General features: G+C 35.4%; 1 protein-coding gene across 17 annotated transcripts in view; it reads left to right on the top strand.

The window, feature by feature from the left end:
• LOC106083694 (multidrug resistance-associated protein 1) overlaps positions 1-20,253 on the top strand; it is a 105,306-nt gene that overhangs the window by 45,322 nt on the left and 39,731 nt on the right. For 4 of the 17 annotated variants that reach the window (XM_013246862.2, XM_013246874.2, XM_013246864.2 and 1 more), the window contains exon 11: positions 14,199-14,422. The exons of 7 other annotated variants lie outside the window; for them this stretch is intronic. In XM_013246862.2, coding sequence (XP_013102316.1) covers positions 14,199-14,422 — 224 coding nt within the window. Of the gene's footprint in view, positions 1-5,241; positions 5,463-10,045; positions 10,267-14,198; positions 14,423-14,750; positions 14,972-20,253 lie in introns of all 17 variants that reach the window. 6 more of the 17 variants (XM_013246872.2, XM_013246879.2, XM_013246883.2 and 3 more) reach the window with 3 other exon arrangements.

Genomic DNA, 20,253 nt, shown 5'->3' with positions numbered 1-20,253 from the left:
TATATTTAACAAATTTTTAAAATATTTTTTCTTTGCGAAAGTAGAGTTTTGTACATAAGTACAATATGTTTACACATAAAATCTCAAACTATTCTAAAATTTTTGAATTTACCCTTTTGAGACTTAGTTGTATGACAAATTCTTTATGATTGCAATAGATCAATCCTAATGCGTCTATTTTAAGCAAATATCGTCAAGTCTAAATTGTAATTTTAGTTTTTTAAATTAGTGATATTGGCCCCTTAGGTATGTACGAGGATATTATAGTTATGTTCATAGCTGAGGATGTAAACTAATTTCATCCGTTATATTTGGTTTCAAAAAACATTTCCACGCACAAAAAACTCATAAAAGTTTGCTCCACTAGGTTAAGTTAGGTGGAAGAAGGTAGACTTATTTCATATCCTTGCGGATAAAGACAACAGCTAATAATCGGCTTTATGTGTACTCTCACAATTCTAAAAAGAAACCTCAGAAAGCCCTTGTCAAGAAATCTGTGCATTTAAGTTGCTTCATGTTCGATATAACATCCATAGGAAGAGCTATAAAGTCACGTCGCCCATTCCACATGCCCTACAACCTTATCTGCCGCAACTACTTTGTGTAGATACTTATAAAGGTTAGGTTAGGTAAGGTGTAAGTGGCAGTCTGCCATCAAACTCACTTTTCGTCAATTGTGATACCAACAGGAGAAGGAAGATGCCACCTATTTACTACCGTTGAACCATCCAGATCGCTTTAAAACTCCCAACAACTTGAGAATGTTAACATACGCTAAATCGGAAAGGTTCTCAAATAAATGAGAACCTAAAGTGGAACTCCTCCGATTGCCAGTGCGGGCCACATACACAGCAGATGTTCAATTGTCTCTTCTTCGTCGAAGTCCTCACAGCTTCTGCAAAAGTTGTTACTTGCAACCTTCATAGCTGAAGATGTTTTCCGATCAGACCGTGACATGAGGGACACAATGAATGAGACGTCTGTTCTAGCCACAGCAAAGCGGTAGACCTCTTCAAGTCTAGATTAGACCCCATGTTTTTTGGAATGTTCACAACCCCCATATATTCTCTGACTTTTGATTTTATCTCATCGTAATAGACTTCGAGGATAAAATCTTTCTTAGCCTAGAGGCCTCAGATGTATCCTCCACTGGAATGCAGAATTCCACCCAGGATTTGCTCTGTGCCTATCTCAGCTCGCTTTTGTAATTTCTTAGCTCAGCCTTGTGGTGCCCTTGTGGTTTTCTCCCTGTTGAAGAGTTTCTGCATCCCTTCCTTAGACTAACCAGTTCTGGGGTCCAAAGTGGTGGTCCCTGTTTGCCCATTGATTTGGCTCTAGGACATGCTGACACAATTGAGTCATTCAGGGCCTTCGTGATCCGCTTGACCATTATGTTGTTGTTCTTCACAGTTTCCACTTCCTTTTCTGGTCTAGAAGGGATAGTAGTGCAGAATGTGTGCCGAAATCTTTCGCAATCAGCCTTTCTTATGTGTAACCGAGGTACCATTTCTGCAGTATTTTCCCCAAAGTTGAAACTAATATAACGATGATCAGAGAAGTTATGGTCATCCAATACTTCCCAGTCGCATATCTTTCCGCTTATATCCTCCAATACATCTAGTTACTCCTGCCTGTTTCTGGTAGTAAAGGTCGCTTTATATCCTACATTACAAATTGCCAGATTGCAACTTATGTTATATTCGAAAAGCAGCTCATTCCTTTCGTTGATATCCGAACTTCCCCATATCTCCAACACTACAATGAGGCTTTTTTTCAGTGCAGAAGCGGCTTCAAGCAGCAACTTAAGGCTTGAAGGCGGCATGTCTGAATCCTGTGCCATTTATAGGGAAGTCAGCCAGTAATAAGACTTATTAATTTCAAGGCTGGCTACTGCCGAATCTTCAGTGCTTAGCGACGGAAGAGGAAAAACATTTAGACTAAATACCCTTTGCAAGAATACAGGCTCTGTGTCTCCCATTCCCCGAACCCTTGAGTAGTTTAAATCCAGGTGAAGAAAGTTGAGTGTGAACTTTCTTTTTAAATAAAAGCTTACCTGACAGAAAGTGCCAGTATACTTTCATTTACCAAAAGTGGTGCAAAGACGCGTAGATTTCAAGGAGCGAAATCTACTACAAATCCTAACGACCAATATAAGATATGATTGCCTTTGACCTAGAAAGGGGAGAGAAAAATAAAAGAAAGACCAAGAAATGTTTTGAGACGAGTAATTTTATTGTCACCTTTCTTTGATGTTGTGTGCTTGGCTGTCGTTGAAAAAAGAGGCCGAGTCCTATATTGTAATGCCATGTTACCATATAGAATTTACAGAGATGGGAAGAGTTAATTAGAGTTAGGGTCAATTCTTAATTTATTATTCAAAAAAGTTGAGCACCAGGAATTCTTAGTCCACGAACCATTCCTCCGCACACCCATGGTTCCTGGATAAGAACCACTTCAAATCCTTCTGCCTTCAGAAGGACCTTTAGTGCCGCCGGAGCGGTCTTACAATGGTGGAGATTTATCTGTAGCAACCGGACCATAGTCAGGAATTTGAATTTCCACCACTGTTGGGTTAGCCTTGTCTTCTGAGTTCGCCAGGAGTTTTTCCTCACAAATTTCGTTCGATGAGTTTCTTTAGATACTTTTTAAATCCGAGGAAGCTTGAATAGATGCCGAAGGCCGTAGTGATCTTCTACCTACCTTCCCTCAGTACCTGCCTTGTCCGGTCCCAGTCTGGATCTCCCGAAAGGAATTTTGCGTTGCCAAAATTTTCGTATCTGTGGCTCGAAAACTCAAAAGTTATTGTTTAGAAGCCTCTCCATCCTCAACGAGTGACTGTTTGGTGCGGTTTGTGGTCATGTGGGGTCATTGAAATTTGCTTTTTCGAAAATAGGCTAGATCAACAGTTGCGGTGTGATTAATGATTCTTTGTGGTCGGAGTTGGATGGTATGAAGACGGATGACAGAAATCACTGTCTTTAATTTGCTTTCGACTATAGTCCGAGTCTTCAAAAAATTGAGAAAATGAGGCGAATTATGACTGATGTAGCGCAGAGGTTACCATGTCCTCCTATAACGCTGAACGCCTGGGTTCGATTCTTGGCGAGAAAATAAAAGAAAAAATTTTCATCGGTGGTTTCCCCTTCTAATGCAGTCGACATTTGTGAGGCACTATGTCACGTAAAAACGTCTCTCTAAAGAGGTGTCACACTGCGGCAGGCGGTTAAGACTCGGCTATAGAAAGGAGCTCTCTTATCATTGAGCTTTAACTTGGGTCAGGCAGAACTCATTGATATGTAAGAAGTTTGAAACTGTTCCCAAATGAGATGTTCATGCGCAAATTAGCAAATTGTATTCTGACGGGAGTTGCTGACCAGTGACCAGTGCAGTGAACAGAGTAGATTTTGGAATTTGGTTTGGCTGAATAAAACAAAAAATGTTGTGGATGAGGGCAGTGGTTCCAAAAGTTCTACTTGAAGCAGCTTGACCGAGTTCATAGATGAGCGATGGTGTTGATTGACCATGTTGGGTATCCAACCGTATTGTTTCTCTGGTGCGCTAACGTAATGTGGGCAACGTGATGGATACTTCCATGTTGTTTGTTCCGCAGTGATATATTGGGTTGCCCAAACAGTAATTGCGGATTTTTCATATAGTTGGCGTTGATAAATTTTTTCACAACTTGTGACTCTGTAATGGCATTATTTCTTCTGTCAGTTATCAGCTGTTACATTTAACTTGCTTTAGAAAAAAAGTGTAAAAAAGTATATTTGATTAAAGTTCATTCTAAGTTTTATTAAAAATGCATTTACTTTCTTTTAACAAATCCGCAATCACTTTTTGGGCAACCCAATGTATGTATATACTCGTTTATCGCTGGAATAGTACAAATGTGGAATCGAACTATGGTCTCAAAGCCTAATATTTGCAAACACCTCCATGAAAAATTCGGCCTCAGAGCCAACCTGTAACCAATAGGATCAGATCATGCCTTTTTCGCAAAGTCATCGTAGAGAATATCTGTCCTACCAAGGTCTTTGCACAGGGGTGGATTTTTTGATTCCCTACGATGACCAAAGTCCATCGCCCACTGCCCATTTTCTGCCATCGCGGGTGGCGCGGGACCCAAATGTTCATGCAACATGGAATGCATGCTTGTCCCACTAATGCCTAAGTTTGTCTCAATCTCACAATAGGTCACGTGACAATTTTGCAATATCAGTTGGTGCACAGCATCAATGGTTTTTGGAATAACAACTGATTTTGGACGAGCTTCACGAAATTCGTTTTGGAGTGAACCACAACCTCGGTTGAATTCACCATACCATCGATAAACACTGGCCCTTGATGGAGCTTCTTCGACAAAAATTTAATTAAGTTAATCAATGCACTGTTGTTGAGTTAATCCACGTCGAAGGTTGTAAAAAATAATCGCATGAAAATGTTCACGATTTAATTCCTTTTTTTTTGGGTGAGATGATTCATTTAAGTTACTGTAAACAACACAAATAACGCTCGTATGTCAAAACTTTCTGAGTACATATAACCTCAAAAATGTCAAGCTTTTCGATAGAGCTGTCAGTTGACAGATTGTAACACAAGGGTTGTCCAATCCCCAAATAAAAAAGGCAACCCTCGTATACATATATACTTTATGGAGTCTTAGACCAGCATTTCGTGATGTTACAAAGATAATAACGAAATGAACATATCTCCCTCCTTCGGTGATATGTATAAAATGTTCAGGTTTTTTGATACAATAGTGATGTATGTTGTTGCATAAAATTAAGTCAAGTCTTGCATATGAACATAACTTATAATGAACTCCTCGTACGTACATTATATTCAAAATTTCTTTTTGTCGTCTCTTGTGTAAATAATCATATTTAATGTTGGTTTTTATATTTTTCCTTATGTTTGCTTTAAATTTTAGCCTATAACAGTAAGCCGAAAATATTTCTTGACTGCCATTCGTACTAAGTATGTTAGTTTATGATTGAATTTATGTATATTTAGAAACATTTTCTTGTACATATAATAATTTAAGTTGCATGTACAAATTGGCTAGACAGTTTTTTTTCGTTTAAACAAATTTTTCCAAATGTTCAAAATTGGGTGAACAAAAATAACCTATGTTTGGCCTTTGTTTTGTTACATTTAGTTGAATTGTTATTTTATTTGCTTGTCTTTTATATGTTGATGCAACTAAATTGAGATAAGATTAAAGAATTTTGAATATAGTTTTAGCTCGTTACCTTTCGGGCCTGAGTTTGGCAATTGGCTGTTTGCATAGTTCAATGGCCGTCTTTGTTGTATTATTGAAAAAAGTCATGAAATGGCCAATGGAACTATTCGATACAACGCCGGTGGGTCGCATTATAAGTCGTTTTTCAAAAGACATTGACACATGCGATACAGTTTTGCCATTAAGTCTTCAGCAATTCCTTTCAACATGTTTTTCGGTAATGCAAACACTTATTTATTTTAATTTTATTATAGCATAAATATGTTATTTGTAAAAGAAGGTGTTTTATGATTTTCCCTGTAATTTGTTGGGGGCCATTTCCTTGGCATTTTAAAGCGAGGTCTCAATTTTTTATGTCAAATATTTATTTGAGTTTTTTTTACCTATTCCCCCATAGAAAACAAAAAAAATCATACTCATAAAAACTCATTTAATATCATTTTATTTTAATTCTATTTATGTGAAAGTTTATGATATATCATCACTTGATTTTTCTGATGCTATTTTCTGATTTAACATTCGTACTAATTTCCTTGTGGCAATTTGGACGTTTTTTCACTACAATAATCTTCTAAACAGGGTTGTTCTTTAAACTCACGAATAGGTTTGAGGTTTTTGTGTCTTAAAAAAAATTTAACATTTTCATAGCATTCTCGGTTTCAACCCAAGCGTACTTTCTGGGCTGGTGCTTGAAAATAGGAGACAAATTGAAATTTTTTGAGAAGTTTCAACATTGTTGGCTTTTAATGTTAAGGGGTAATTCTTCTTACACTTTACAAGATTCAAATTTTCTTTTTCAATTTATGATGCGATACATAAACATTTTGTTCACCTAGATGTGATTAAGTTCGCCAACAATAGCCATTTGTTATTTTCCAGTAAAATATAATGAAATCACACAATTACGCTTCAACCCCATCACGAATAACTTTTTTTTTTAAATAAACTCAGCAGCAAATACTTCTGCTCACAACAATGGAAGCTGTCAATAAAACAAATATCATGTAGCTGTCACTTCTAGTTTGACAGATATACCAGTGTCAAATTGGTTATACTTTGTGTCAGCTACCCTTAAAGTGGACTTAAATACCTCGCGCAGCTCTTATGCGTACTTACGCGTGCGTGTCAAAAATATTAAAATAGGTTGATTTGGATTGTGTGAGTTAGAAACAAATGCTTGCACGCATCTGAAGGAATAAGTTAACCAACTCTCAACTTTGAACGCGTTTCAGGGCGCAAAATATATGATTTGAATATGCTTACACTCATAAAAAAAGTCGTGATTATTTTGTGAATCGTGCATGAGTAAAATTTTTGTCTCGAGTGGACATAAAAAGTGGTCCGTGAATAATTTTTTGGCTCGAGTGAAATATCACTCACGCGCACGCCTCAATTCTATTGTTTCTTCTTCCTCGATATCCACACAGGCTCTGCAAAAGTCGTTACTGGCAACCTTCAGTCTGTCAGCATGTTTTCCGATCATTAGTCATCTGTCATGATGGACACAATGACTGAGACGTCTATTCTAGTCAGGGACATCAAATCAGTAGATTTCTTAAAGTCTAGATTAGGCCACATAATTTTAGAATATGCAGCGAATCCCCGAGTCCAATTAAGGGAGTCTCTCTCCTTTTTGGTGAGAGTTTTAGGATCATTCGCACAAAGCCTTTCTATAAACCTGAGAACGATGCGCCTTTTATTATTCCAACCTCTTAAAGAGCGTATTGGTTTGACAGAGAAGGCCGATGGCCTAGCCAAATTATAGGCATGCTCCACTCAACAGTTCAAACAAATCCCATCAAAAGATCCTAGCATTTTTTAATGTCATGATCGGGCAGCTTAGGTTAGGTTATGTTGAAAAGGGGTTGCGTATATCATCCGCCCCATGCCACTATGGACATACACCTAAGCCATTAATCGGCTTGTTGTGCTCTCTAAATACTACAAAGTAACCACGAAAAAGATAATCCATGTTAGGAATTCCGTGCTACTTACAAAATCCTTAATTGTTCCCCATTCCACGCTCCTAAGTTGGTTCACTGCACCGATTTTGCATAAGTGAGCTCGTAGTTCTATGTGTCCCGTAATGATACCGAAAGCTATACGGCGCTCCTTCTTACTTCCTTTTAGTAATAGCCACGTCTTCTCACAATTCGGGTCTCCCCATAGGATTTTTGACGTCCAAGCGACCGTTTTGCTGTTCGCCGACCACGCCCTGAACTCGAACTGCATCGACCCGAAAGGCTTGGGGTTAACCAAGTTTAATGACGGGAATCCTCTGGCCTTCACTGCCAAATCGTCTGCTCTTTCATTCTCCTTTAGTCCGCTACGACCCGGCACACAAACGATACGAAGTGTGCCATCCTCAGAATAGGCGTTAATCTTCTTCTTACACCCAAGACTGTTAATGTTAATGTTAACCTTAGCGGCAGATAAGCCTTGCTCATTGCTCTTATGGGGAGAGAAACGGGAGATAAGGACTGTAAGACGCTGGGTAACATTCAAGACTGCTATAATATAAGAGGTCTCTATATCCTTTCCATCGCACATTCTGTAGATTATCCCCCTTATTCCGTTTGGCGATAGCGTAGTCGAATGTCGAAATTTTTACAACACGGTATTATGGTTGGTATTATGTAAGTCGAATTCGACAGTCAAATTTGACGAAAACGATCGATATATGAGTAAATTGCATTCTAAACTACATCGCGCCTGTTTGTCGAAAGAATGTGGAACCTACTTTTATATTATTTTTATACCACCATACCTAGCTAGAATGGGGGTGTACTAATCTAGTCATTCCGTTTGTAACACCTCGAAATATTGATCTAGGACCCCATAAAGTATATTCATTCTTGTCTCGACATTCTGAGTCGAATTAGCCATGTCCTTCCGTCTGAAAAGTTAGCCGCTTGAAATTTTGTACAGATACTTTATATGGTGGCCACCGTAGCGCAGAGGATAGCATATCCGCCTATGACGCTGAACCCCAGAGTTCAAATCCTGACGAGACCATTAGAACAAAATTTTCAGCGGTGGTTTTCTTTTCCTAATGCTGGCTACATTTTTGAGGTACTATGCCATGTAAAAGTTCTATCCAAAGAGGTGTTGCACTGCGGTACGCCGTTCGGACTCGGCTATAAAAAGGAGGCCCCTTATCATGGAGCTTAAACTTGAATCGGACTGCACTCATAGATATGTGAGAAGTTTGCCCCGTTCCTTAATGGAATGTTCATGGGCAAAATTTGCATTTGCACTTTATATTGATGTAGGTCATTGAGGATTGCAAATGGCCCATATAGATTCAGATTTGGATATAGCGTCCATATAAAACTATCTCCCGATTTGAATTCTTGAGCCCCTGGAAGCCGCAATTTTCGTCCGATTTAGCTGAAATTTTGCATGTGTTGTACTGTTATGACTCCTAACAAGTGTACCAAGTATGGTCTAAATCGGCCTATAAACTGATATAGCTCCCATATAATCCAATCTCCCGATTTGACTTCTTGTGCCCCTGGAAGCCGCAAATTTTTTACCGTTTTGGTTGAAATTTTGCACATAGTGTTTCGTTACGACTTTCAACAATTGTGCTATGCACGGTCTAAATCGGTTAAGAACCCAATATAGCTCCCATATAAACCGATCTCCCGTTTTGATTTCTTAAGCCCCTGTTAGCCTCAATTTTCATCCGATTTGGATGAAATTTTGTGCATGGTGTTTTGTTATAACTTCTAACAACTGTGCCAAGTAGGGTCTAAATCGGTTTATAACCTGATATAGCTCCCATATAAACCGATCTCCCGATTTGACTTTTTGAGCCTCTGGAAGCCTCAATTTTCATCCGATTTGGCTAAAATTGTGTACATGGTGTTTTGTTATGAATTCCAACAACTGTGTTAAGTACGGTCCAAATAGTCAAGGACATGATATGGCTGATATGATATGGCCATATAAACCGACCTCCCAATTTGATTTTTTGAGTCCTTACAAGCCGCGATTTTTATCCGATTTTGCTGAAATTTTATATATAGTGTTCTGTTATGACTCTCAACAACTGCGCAAAGTATGTTTCAATTCGGTCTATAACCAGATATAGCTCCAATATTTTTGCAGAATCCATAGTGGTGGGTACCCAAGATTCGGCCCCGCCGAACATAGCACGCTTTTACTTGTTTTTAATTACCACAATATTTTTCCATTATCAAACTATCGAAGGCGAAAAAGTTATAGAATATCACGAAATGTGAAATGCACATTCGACTGTTGTCGATTTTCGCCTTCGACAACGGGAATAAGGGTGAATATTCTTCAATATATTCGCCAGTGTTCCATAAAGGAATTCTCTCAAATAAACCTATTTTAAATCTACATTAAGTTTTTTGAATACCGGTGAATAACTTCGTCGTCTTTTATGTAAATAATAATATTAAATGTGGGTTTTTTATATTTTTTCTCTAATGTTTGCTTTAGATTTTAGCCTATTATAGTAAGCCGAAAATATTTCTTGCCTACCATTCGTACTAAACAATTTATGATTGATTTTATGTATGTATATTTAAAAAGTTTTCAAAATTTTCTTTTATCACAATTTATGTTGCATGTGCAAATTGGCATAGATAATTTTTCTTAAATTGATTTTCTTTTAAACACTTTTCCAAATATTCCTAATTGCGAGAAGTACATAGTAGCTATGTTTGGCCTGTGTTCTGTTACATTTAGTTGCGTTGTTCTTTTATTTGCTTGGGGTTAATGATTTGATGCGACTAAACTGAGATGATATGAATGAATTTTTGAATATAGTTTTAGCTCGTTACCTTTCGGGCCTGTGTTTGGCAATTGGCTGTTTGCATAGTTCAATGGCCGTCTTTGTTGTCTTATTGAAAAAGGTCATGAAATGGCCAACGGAATTATTCGATACAACGCCGGTGGGTCGCATCATAAGTCGTTTTTCCAAAGACATTGACACATGCGATACAGTTTTGCCATTAAGTCTTCAGCATTTTCTTTCAACATGTTTTTCGGTAATGCAAACATTTATTTTTATTTTATTATAGTATCAATACGTATTTGTTAATTTAGGTGATTTATGATTTCTCCCTATAATTTGTTTGGGATTTTTTTTTCCTTGGCATTTTAATGTGATGTATCACTTTGTTTTGTGTAATTTATTCTGAGTTGTTCTTAAGCCAATCCCAGTTAGAGAACAAAATTCATCATATACATACAAACTCGTTTAATAATTCTTATTTTAAATTCTAGCAACGCTATTCACCAAACTTAATGTAGATTTGAAATAGTTTTATTCGACAGATTTCCTTTACAGAACTATCAAATAAACATTTTTTAAGCCTGCATTAAGTTTTATGAATACGGCTGTAGTTATTTTAAAAATTATGATATATCATTACTTGATTTTTCTTAGGCACTTTTCTTTTTAACTTTTTTAAATAATTTTCTTGTGGCAATTTATACTCTTTTTACTGCAATAATTATCTTAAAAGTGTTTCTATTTAAGTCACGATTTAGTTTGAGATTTTTTTGTGGCTTCAATTATTAAATAATTAATAAAATTAAGCATTTTCATTGTATTCTTGGTTTCAACCGAAGCGCACCTTGTGGGCCAGTGCTAACAAATAGAAGATAAAGGCACATTTTTGTTTGGAAATAAAAATGTTTTAGTAGTTGATTTTGAAAATTTCTTTCTTTTCAAACATGAAGTTTCGACAATGTTGGATTTTAGTGTGGGTGCATCTTCACAAGATTAAAATTTTCTCTTGTAGTTTATGAAACATTGTTCGCAAATGGCATTGAAAATCAACTCAGATAAGTCTATCAATGATATACACTTGCTACAAAAAGTATTCGTGCAACGAAAAAATTTCCATTAAGGTAATGCATGAAATATGGACAAACATAGACTTTAGTTATGACTTGGTTATAACTATAGTCTTTAGTTATGACCGTGCCAAGTACGATCCGAATCGCTCTATAAAGTGATATAGCCTCCATATAAACTTATCCCCGGATTTGAATCTTGAGCTCTTAAAAGACTGCATTTTCATCCGATTTGGCTGAAATTTGAAACAAACACTTGAGATTTGACTTCCAAAATTCAAATATAGACCCATATAAACCGACCTCCAGTTTTGAATTCTTCAGCCCATAGAAGACTTAATTTTCACCTGATTTGGCTAAAACTTGGCCCAAACCCCTTTCTTACGACTTACAACATCAGTGCCGAATCAATCAATATGGTGATATAGGCCCCCTAAGTACCGATAACCCGATATGACTTCTTGAACTAAATAATTCAAATACAAAGGGTAAATTTTTAGCGGAAGAAAAAGTGTTCGTGCACATTTAGTAACTTTTAGTAAGTTTGTATCTATATTTTAATAAATTTTGCGATATCGCTTACGTTTAAACACCTCAGAAAGTCGACTAGGCATTAATTTTTACCAGTTTAGTAGTTTCATCCTCGCTAATTTTGGCTCATTCGTTCAACCATATAAATCTTTCTAAGCATTTCCTTGGATGTTAATGTATGTTGGCGTATTTTTTGTTCCAATAAATCCCACAAGTGCTCTCTGGGATTCAAATCTGGAGATTAGGGAGGCGAATTTAGCTGATATTTCGTATTGTACAACAACCACAACTTTATCTTTAGTGCCGTGTGCTTTGGATCGCTGTCTTGCTGGAACCAAAAGCCATTTCCGAGGCCAAGTTGCACAGCACTTTGACGCAAATTTTGCTTTAGTATATTTATATAGTCGTATTGATCCACAGTTGACTCTACAAAAGTTAGGTTTCCAACACCTTAGGCAGACATGCACCCCATGCGATGGCACCACCACCTCCGTGTATAACTGTGGGAACAATGTTTTCTTTATTTAGTGCTGTTCAGATTCATTTATATCACCAAAGACCTTTTATTTAAGTCCTACATTGTCAAGGTCGTTCCGCAAGAGCATTTGGGGGATATTTAGAGAATCTCATTTATGTCCACCATTGTCCCGATCAACCTACATTTCAGTTTTTGTTCATTTTTATGAGTCGGGCGGTTCCCCAGACATTTGGTGTCTAAAATTAATAACAGATCCATATTCCACTTTCAATGAACTTTTATATGAGTGCCGTATTGTCTCGATCGGTCCGCATATTCTTTTGATGACTATTTAGCTGCCCCCACGCTTACCCCAAATTCCAATTTTTTACTACGCACTTGAATATCTTCCAGTTGAGTTAAATATTACCCCCAATCATACTAATTTTTCTTTAAAGAGGCTCTTAAGGGAAGGGGATTATTAGGGGAGTGAGGATTTTTGGGCAGTGGACTCCCGTTATTTGGTGTTTAATTTTGAACTCTTGAAGATTCTTTTTATTGAAAATATGTTGGAAAAAAAATTAACAACACTCAATATTTTTTAAGTAAAGATATTGATAAACATTCTAGTGGTACATATCTCGAATTCTCTTCCAGAGTACCATTCCAGTATAATAATATAATATACTTTGCATAATACTTTGTCCCTAATATTATTATCAGATTCGCAATATCTATCAACTTTCATTTGATTCCCGTATTGTCCCGGCAGACCAACAGGTTTTTTGTTTTTGGAGGAAACATGAAAGTTTCTTTCTTCGAAGATTCATTTAAGCTGTAATTTTCACTAAAGTGTCATGAGCTTCAATTGTACATCCCGTTTGTTCACTAAACCCGTTTTGTTCAGTATATCTAATGTTTTATATACCCAAACCGGTTTTGAATGGTTTGAAGAAAATATATTTCTTATTATGAACAATAGTGACGGATTTATAGTCGCAGGAAAAATATGTTATTTTCCTATCATTTATTTAAAGTCTTCTTGTTACACTTAATCTTTTGGTTTACTAAAACAAATGGCCAACATTTCGTTTTATTGACATTTTTTTTGATAATATTTTCAAGAAAATTAAATATTAAAACACTAACATTCATAACTTCTATATATCGCAAAGGTGAAAGTCGCCATTGTAATAGCATAATTCCACAGCCCTTTCTATTTTGTATAAATCAATACACTATTTTTATTATTTCGCATTACAAAATTAACATCCCAACAGCGAATTGAAGCATTTAACAATGCATCCAGTTTCAACAAAAGAAAATGAGTCATACAAAGGACAAGGAAACCATCCTAAACCCCACAACACCGCTCCACTCCATTCCATAATCCTATTCCTAATTTATACAAGTACACTCTTTTAAACTATCAAAATATTGAAATTTTTAAAAACATTTGCATATTAATTAAAATTTTTTGTGTATAATTGTATAAAAATGTACAATTTCAAAAAAATTTACAATTTAAAAATTATATTAAGCAATGTGCTTGCATTGTTATATATAATTTTGTTAACATTTATTTATTTTAAAACAAAAAAATTATAAAATAAAAATTATAATTATGTTAAAAAAAGTTGGTTTTGAAAAGAACCATTACAATTTTTTTATTAAATAGCCAATAATGAAATTAATTTGTTCCATATTACATTTAGTTTTTATGATTACATCTCAGATTTTACAATACATTCGTCATTTAAACGATTTTACTTTCCCAAACAAAAGTATTAATCTTCTTCTTCCAACCATTCTTAATATCATAATAATGAGTACTCGTAGTTCTAATGTACTTTCGTACAATTTCACAAGGTGCCAAGGAGAACTACTTGCACTTCCAGTACTGACAGCTTTAAGAGATGCATTTAAGTATAAGACATCATCCAAAACATTCCTATTCCCATATTCCTTTTTTCCCTTGCCTTAAATATATACTTTACTACTATCCTCACCCCCACATTCCCTTAAAAACCAAAAAAATATATCCCTTAAATATCCCTAATATGTGTTTCCTCCTTTTTTACTTTTATTTCTTTTGTTTTATAATATCCTCTTTTTCCAATAATGGAATAGGTATATGCTCTTATTTTGCTGTAGTATGCATCTACTATGGTACATTTGAGGCTGCCAAGTCCATCCATAATGATCTCTTGAGAATTATAATGCGAAATTCGGTATGCCGTTTCTTTGATATAACACCCCTCGGTCGTCTGCTGAATCATTTTAGCGGTGATATGGAAGTAATTGATGGAGATCTCCCGGCGACAGTGGATACTTTATTGACATTTGTGTTTTCGGTATTTATTATATATTTTTTCAGATTTTATTATTCATTTTAAATTATATTATTATAATTTTTTGAATATTTCTACACCCAGCACGGTTTGTATTGCTCAATAATTTATCAGTTTTTCTTCTTTTTTTGCATTCATTTGAGATGAATTCCATTGCATTAATTATCTTCTAGTCTGTTTCACTGGTCAATCGAGCATTACAGTTGCAAGCTAATTTCACATTTCCCTAAATGTTTTTCTTAATCTCTTTATCTATCCTCTCTTCTCTTCTTTGCTTTCACAAACAATACATATTGGGTTATATTGTTAATCAATTAATTAATAAAAACAGGTATCTGCAATTTTGGAGCATCCCTGTGCCTATGGATGGCCACTCTACATGCTTCTTTGATTATTTTCAAAATCTTGTATTCCCATTTAATGCACTGTTCATCTGAGTTTTATGATATCACTCCCAAAGGTCGTATCTTAGATAGATGTTCGAATGACATCAACACCTTAGATTTGATTATACCAATGAACATACGTATGTTTATATCAACATCTTCACAGGTAATGAAGTATCATGTATTGTATTTTATATATTCAAATATTTTCAAGCATATATATACGTAGAGAATAAGGGAAGGAGAACAATTAATTACGGTTTATTTAAAATTAAATTCTGGATTTTTTTAATTTCCTTATAAGAATGTGTGTAGCCACTCAAACAAACTTTGAGGCATGGCAATATTATGAATAGATTTCGGCGCAAAAAGAAGAATGACAAACAAAATGTGTCAGGAATGTACGAGTTTGTCATATTTTGTTCAAAAATGATAAAAAAAAAGTTAGGTCAAATATTTGACTAATCTGAACCTACCTTAAGACCAATGCAATTTTGTGCAATGACCATATGATCATTCACATGAACCGGCACAAGCTTGCTCGGTAGTTAACCTAAAGAACCACATAACATCTGCCTAAAAGAGGATCAATGAGTTTGTTTGTAAACAGTATCCAAAACCCTTGCCCTCAAGGGAAGACTTCAATTACATGCAAGTCCACGATTTGGCAATGATATTGCAATTGCAGTTGAACCAGTACGTGATGAACCACCATCAGGTCGCCTCCAAGCAGTTCAAATGTGAGAAATGTTCGTCGTGTTTCCTACTCCGTCAAACTTGAAAACACATATGCAGGAATACGAAACTGGGATAACTTTTGTGAAATATGCAGAGAGTTGTTTATATGAGTTTTTATGCCAGCGAAAGGCAATTCCAGTGCTAGGTTAGAAAAGTTAACCCCTACCATAGGAGGGGGTATACCAATCTAGTCAGTCTGTTTGTAACACCTTGAAATTTTGATCTGCGACCCCATAAAGTATATATCTCGACATTCTGAGGGGATCTCCCCATATTCATCCATCCGTCCGTCTGTCGAAAGAACGATAGCGGTCGACCACGAAAAGCTAGCGGTTTGAAATTTTGCACATATACTTAGTATTGGTGTAGGTCGATGAGGATGCAATATAAACCGATCTCCCGATTTGACGTCTTGACCCCTGGAAGTCACAATTTTTGTCCGATTTGGCTGAAATTTTGTATGTAGTGTTCTGTTTTGACTTCTAACAACTGTGCTAAGTACGGACGCAATCGGTGTATAACCTGATGTAGCTCCCATATAAACCGATCTCCCGATTTGATTTCTTAAACTCTTACAAACCGCAAATCTTGTCCGATTTGGCTTGAATTTTGTTTTGTTAAGACTTCCAACAACTGTGCCAAGTGCGGTGCAAACCGGGCTATAACCTGATATAGCTCCCATGTAAACCGGTCTCTCGATCATACTTTTTCGGTTACTAGAAGCTTTAATTTTTGCCGGTTTGACAGTTTGGTATGTAGAATAGAATTATGCCCATCAACTAAATTGATTTTGTATACATTTTTAGCAGAATCCATGATGGTAGGTTTACAACTTAGCACCCCGGCCGAACTAGCACGCTTTACTTGTTTTGGCGGAACTTTGTCAAAATATCGATTGAAAAAAATAACAATCGATTTTAAGCCAAAAAATTAAATATCGATAGTGCCATCGAAATTTTGTCAGCTCTAGTTTAGACCGCGCGTCATGCACTGGGTATATACTGCAGTTGTTAGATGTGCCATCTAGGGAGGAGAAAATGTTCTATTTACCGAAGGGGTAGAATGAGAGATAGTTGTGAACATTACAAAACTATGCGGTCTAACTTGGACTTGAAGAGACTTAAATTTTTGTGATCGCTGGCTAGAACAGGGGTTCAGTCATTTTGTCCGTCCGGAAATCACTAGCAGCCAGAAAGAGTTCCACTTTAGCTTCTCATTTCTTTGAGAACTTGTCTGATTACGCAGGTGCGAGTATTCGCAAGTTGTTTGCCTTTCTAAAGCGATCTGGATGGTTCAAATGTAGGAACTAGAAGCCATATTCCCTCCCCTGTTCCTGTGATATCACAATGGACGACAACGTCTAAGTGAGTCTGATGGCACACTTCCACTTAAACCTAACCTAACATGATCTTCCACTGAAGTTCCTTTTTTTCCTATTCCCTAAGATTGTTGATTCGCATGTTTTCCTATTTCGCTTATAGCGATACCGAGAGAGATGAAGACAAATTTGTAGTTATGAAACTACAGTGTTTTTTGGGCTCTCTATTAAAAATTAACCTGTTACCTGTGCTGCTTCCTTTGATCGCCTGGTGCATGAACAATACAAAGATCACACGTTTTGTACTTAATAGCTTGCAGAGATTTTCTCTTGTTTTAACTGATGATTAAATGTTCATGGGCAAATGTGCGAAATCTTACTAAATTTGGAAGTTTATTCAATAATATTTGAACCTATAAATTGAAAGAGTTGATTTGATTTATCTTGTTTCTTTTTCTGGTGGATTTTCTTCACTAAATGTTGGGGACACGTACTCTACAAAAAAGTTCATATATTTTTATCGTTTATACATACCTGAGTACTGTTTCATCTTCTTTGTCTATGTCCGTGCTTATGATATATGTATATAAGTGCATGAGTTGTATCAAGAGATTTTCCAGAAACACTGATAAAGATTGAACAGAACAAAATCTTTTAATTTGTTTAAACTTAATTACATGAAATTTGTTGTACTGGCACAATCTTGTGCAATCTTTCCTTCACATTACACTAGGATTAATTTTCGTCAAGTGCTCCTTTTAAGCCATTAGCCTAAAAAGGTTTTTAATTTTTTCACATGTTATTAGCTCATACTTTTTTTATATAAAGTTTAACAGAAAAACGTTTTCAATCAATTCTTTTCCCAATTCATCGAAATCAGGAGTAAACACATATGTATTAAGTTGTATAGTTAAGTATTCAATATGTTATGAAAAATTTACGCAAACCATATAAAATCTTAAACTCAAATTAAGTAAGTTTACCATACTTGTTTTTAGATTTGATGTGAGTGTTTTAGTCATCTAAACTTTCTCTGAAAAAGGTTTCGCTCCTATCAAATTTACACTGATTAGCTGGATATTTATTTCTTCAAAACAACAATCAACCAACACATATCAAATACCTCAATTGCATTTATCTTTTACTCTCTAATTTATTTATGATGAAGGATACACTCTTCTTAACCTTTTATCTTCACTTATATGTTGCACATATGTATTTGCTGTCTCTTCCTAATAAATACTACCATTGTATCCGTCTTTTTCTAATATTAACCACTGAAAACTTCGTAATATATTCGTCAAAATCGTGTGAATTTTTGTAAGATTTTTTTTTTCTGAAAAATATTCGAATTATTGTCAAATGTCCTGCACTTTTGGATTGATTAACAAAAAAGGGAAATATGTTTTGGCAGTTTTAATGTTATAAAGGAAAATAGAAATTTATGTTCTTTGTTCAATTGAAAAAGCCATTTTCCAGTAAGTTGTTTTAGAAATATTTTTATCCTTTACTTTTCATAATACACTGAAACAATCTAGCAAGCGTTTTTTGGAATAAAATTTTTGTTTACGTTAAGTTAAATTAAGCTGTATTTAATAAAAATATAATTTAATCATTTTTTTATTTAAAAATATTTAATTATCATTATTTAATTAACAATTATTATAATAAATTTTTTTATTTTAAAATATTTCATTACCAAATTTTATAAGTATGTGGTGGCTAGTACCCTATTCTAGCCTGAATTTATATTTCAATATAACCTTTTGATAACCAAATCACTCTTATGGCGCCTACTATTCCTTTCAAATTATCTATGCTACCTAATGTTGAAAGGTATTTTACAAGTTCTTCTAGATCTATTTCCATTGCCAAGGTGATGCTGCAAAGGAGCGATCGGTCTAAAGCTCTTAAATCAGTGTTGTAAACTTACTGAGCAGTAACTTAGAAATTGTTCAACTATCTGCTACTCTTATTATTTTTTTTAGTTGCTACAAATGCGCTATTCTTACAATGAAATTCTACTCAATTTAAGTGATTTATAATAGACCAGTTAACACTGAGACCAATCTAAACAAATTTCGGGCGATTTTTTTTAATGTGCTTTTTAAACCCGTTTTCTTATTCTATCTTGAGGACCTAAAAGTTAAAATTTATGCCGGTTTACAGATTGAACATCTTAAGTGTACAGAGAAGTTTTTTTTTATCGTATTGCAATAAGGTTGGAATGGATGAGTTATAGTGCCATCTTGCACATTTTTGTATTGTATGCTACACGTAGGTCCTATTTTCGATGTAACCTCCATATAGACCGATCTTCCGATTTTATTTCATGGTGGCGTATTTTCAAAATATTCTGATAGCTTCCAAACCTTTGATTTATACGTAAACAAGAAAATGTTCTACTTATATTAAGTTGTAATGTTTTTGGATATATAAGAAAAAAATTCGAGGGAACCCGGCAAATGAAAAAATTTGCTTTTATTTTTACTAGGTAACACCAACGAAGGCAGTACTATTTTTTGTCACCCCTCACTTGTTTTCTTTTCATTTAAAAATATTTTCGTACATTTTTTCTAAAAGAAGTAAAAATTTTCTAGCTCCTGGAGCCCCAGGATTGACTCCCATGACTTTTATTCTACCATATTCGTATTCTACGTAATTTCCTTTAATTTGAGTACCTTATTGCCTATATTCCATACAATTTCACTTGGTGGGGGGAAAGACGCGAGCCCCAAAAACGAATTTCATATTTCTGTTCCTGGGATAATTTTAGAGAAGTATGAAACAAATTTGGAATTTTTGCCATTTTCCCCGTAAACTCCACTTTTGTCCAATTGCATAAGCCTAGCACGGAAGTGCATAGTGTCAGAATATATCTCAACCTCTTCCTTTACCAAAAGAAATAATAAAATGAGACTTCATGTTAACATCCTAGTACAATATCATCCATCTGTCGAAATCGGGACAGCGTTTAAATACCTTAAGGCATACCTTTAACTTCCCACTTCTAAAGTAACTGGAATCATTGATCTTCAATTGAGATGGATGAGCCATGTACCCATATGCCTTTCCATATATTACGTTCCAGATGTGTCCGCAAATAGGTGTAGCCTACACATGAAACGATCCTCCGATTTAATTTATGTTCCACATGTAATATGCAAATGCAAATTTTGGCCATGAACATTCCACTAAGGAACAGGGACAAGCTTCTCACATATCAATGAGTGCAGTCCGATTCAAGTTTAAGCTCAATGATAAGGGGCTTCCTTTTTAAAGCCGAGTCCGAACGGCGTGCCGCAGTGCGACAACTCTTTGGAGAGAAACTTTTACATGCCATAATACCTCACAAATGTTGCCAGCATTAGGAGGGGAAATCTACCTCTGAA

The sequence above is a fragment of the Stomoxys calcitrans genome, chromosome 3, assembly GCF_963082655.1.
Source record: "Stomoxys calcitrans chromosome 3, idStoCalc2.1, whole genome shotgun sequence".
Taxonomy (NCBI): Eukaryota; Metazoa; Arthropoda; class Insecta; order Diptera; family Muscidae; genus Stomoxys; species Stomoxys calcitrans.
This window is presented reverse-complemented; position numbering and strand designations above follow the sequence as displayed.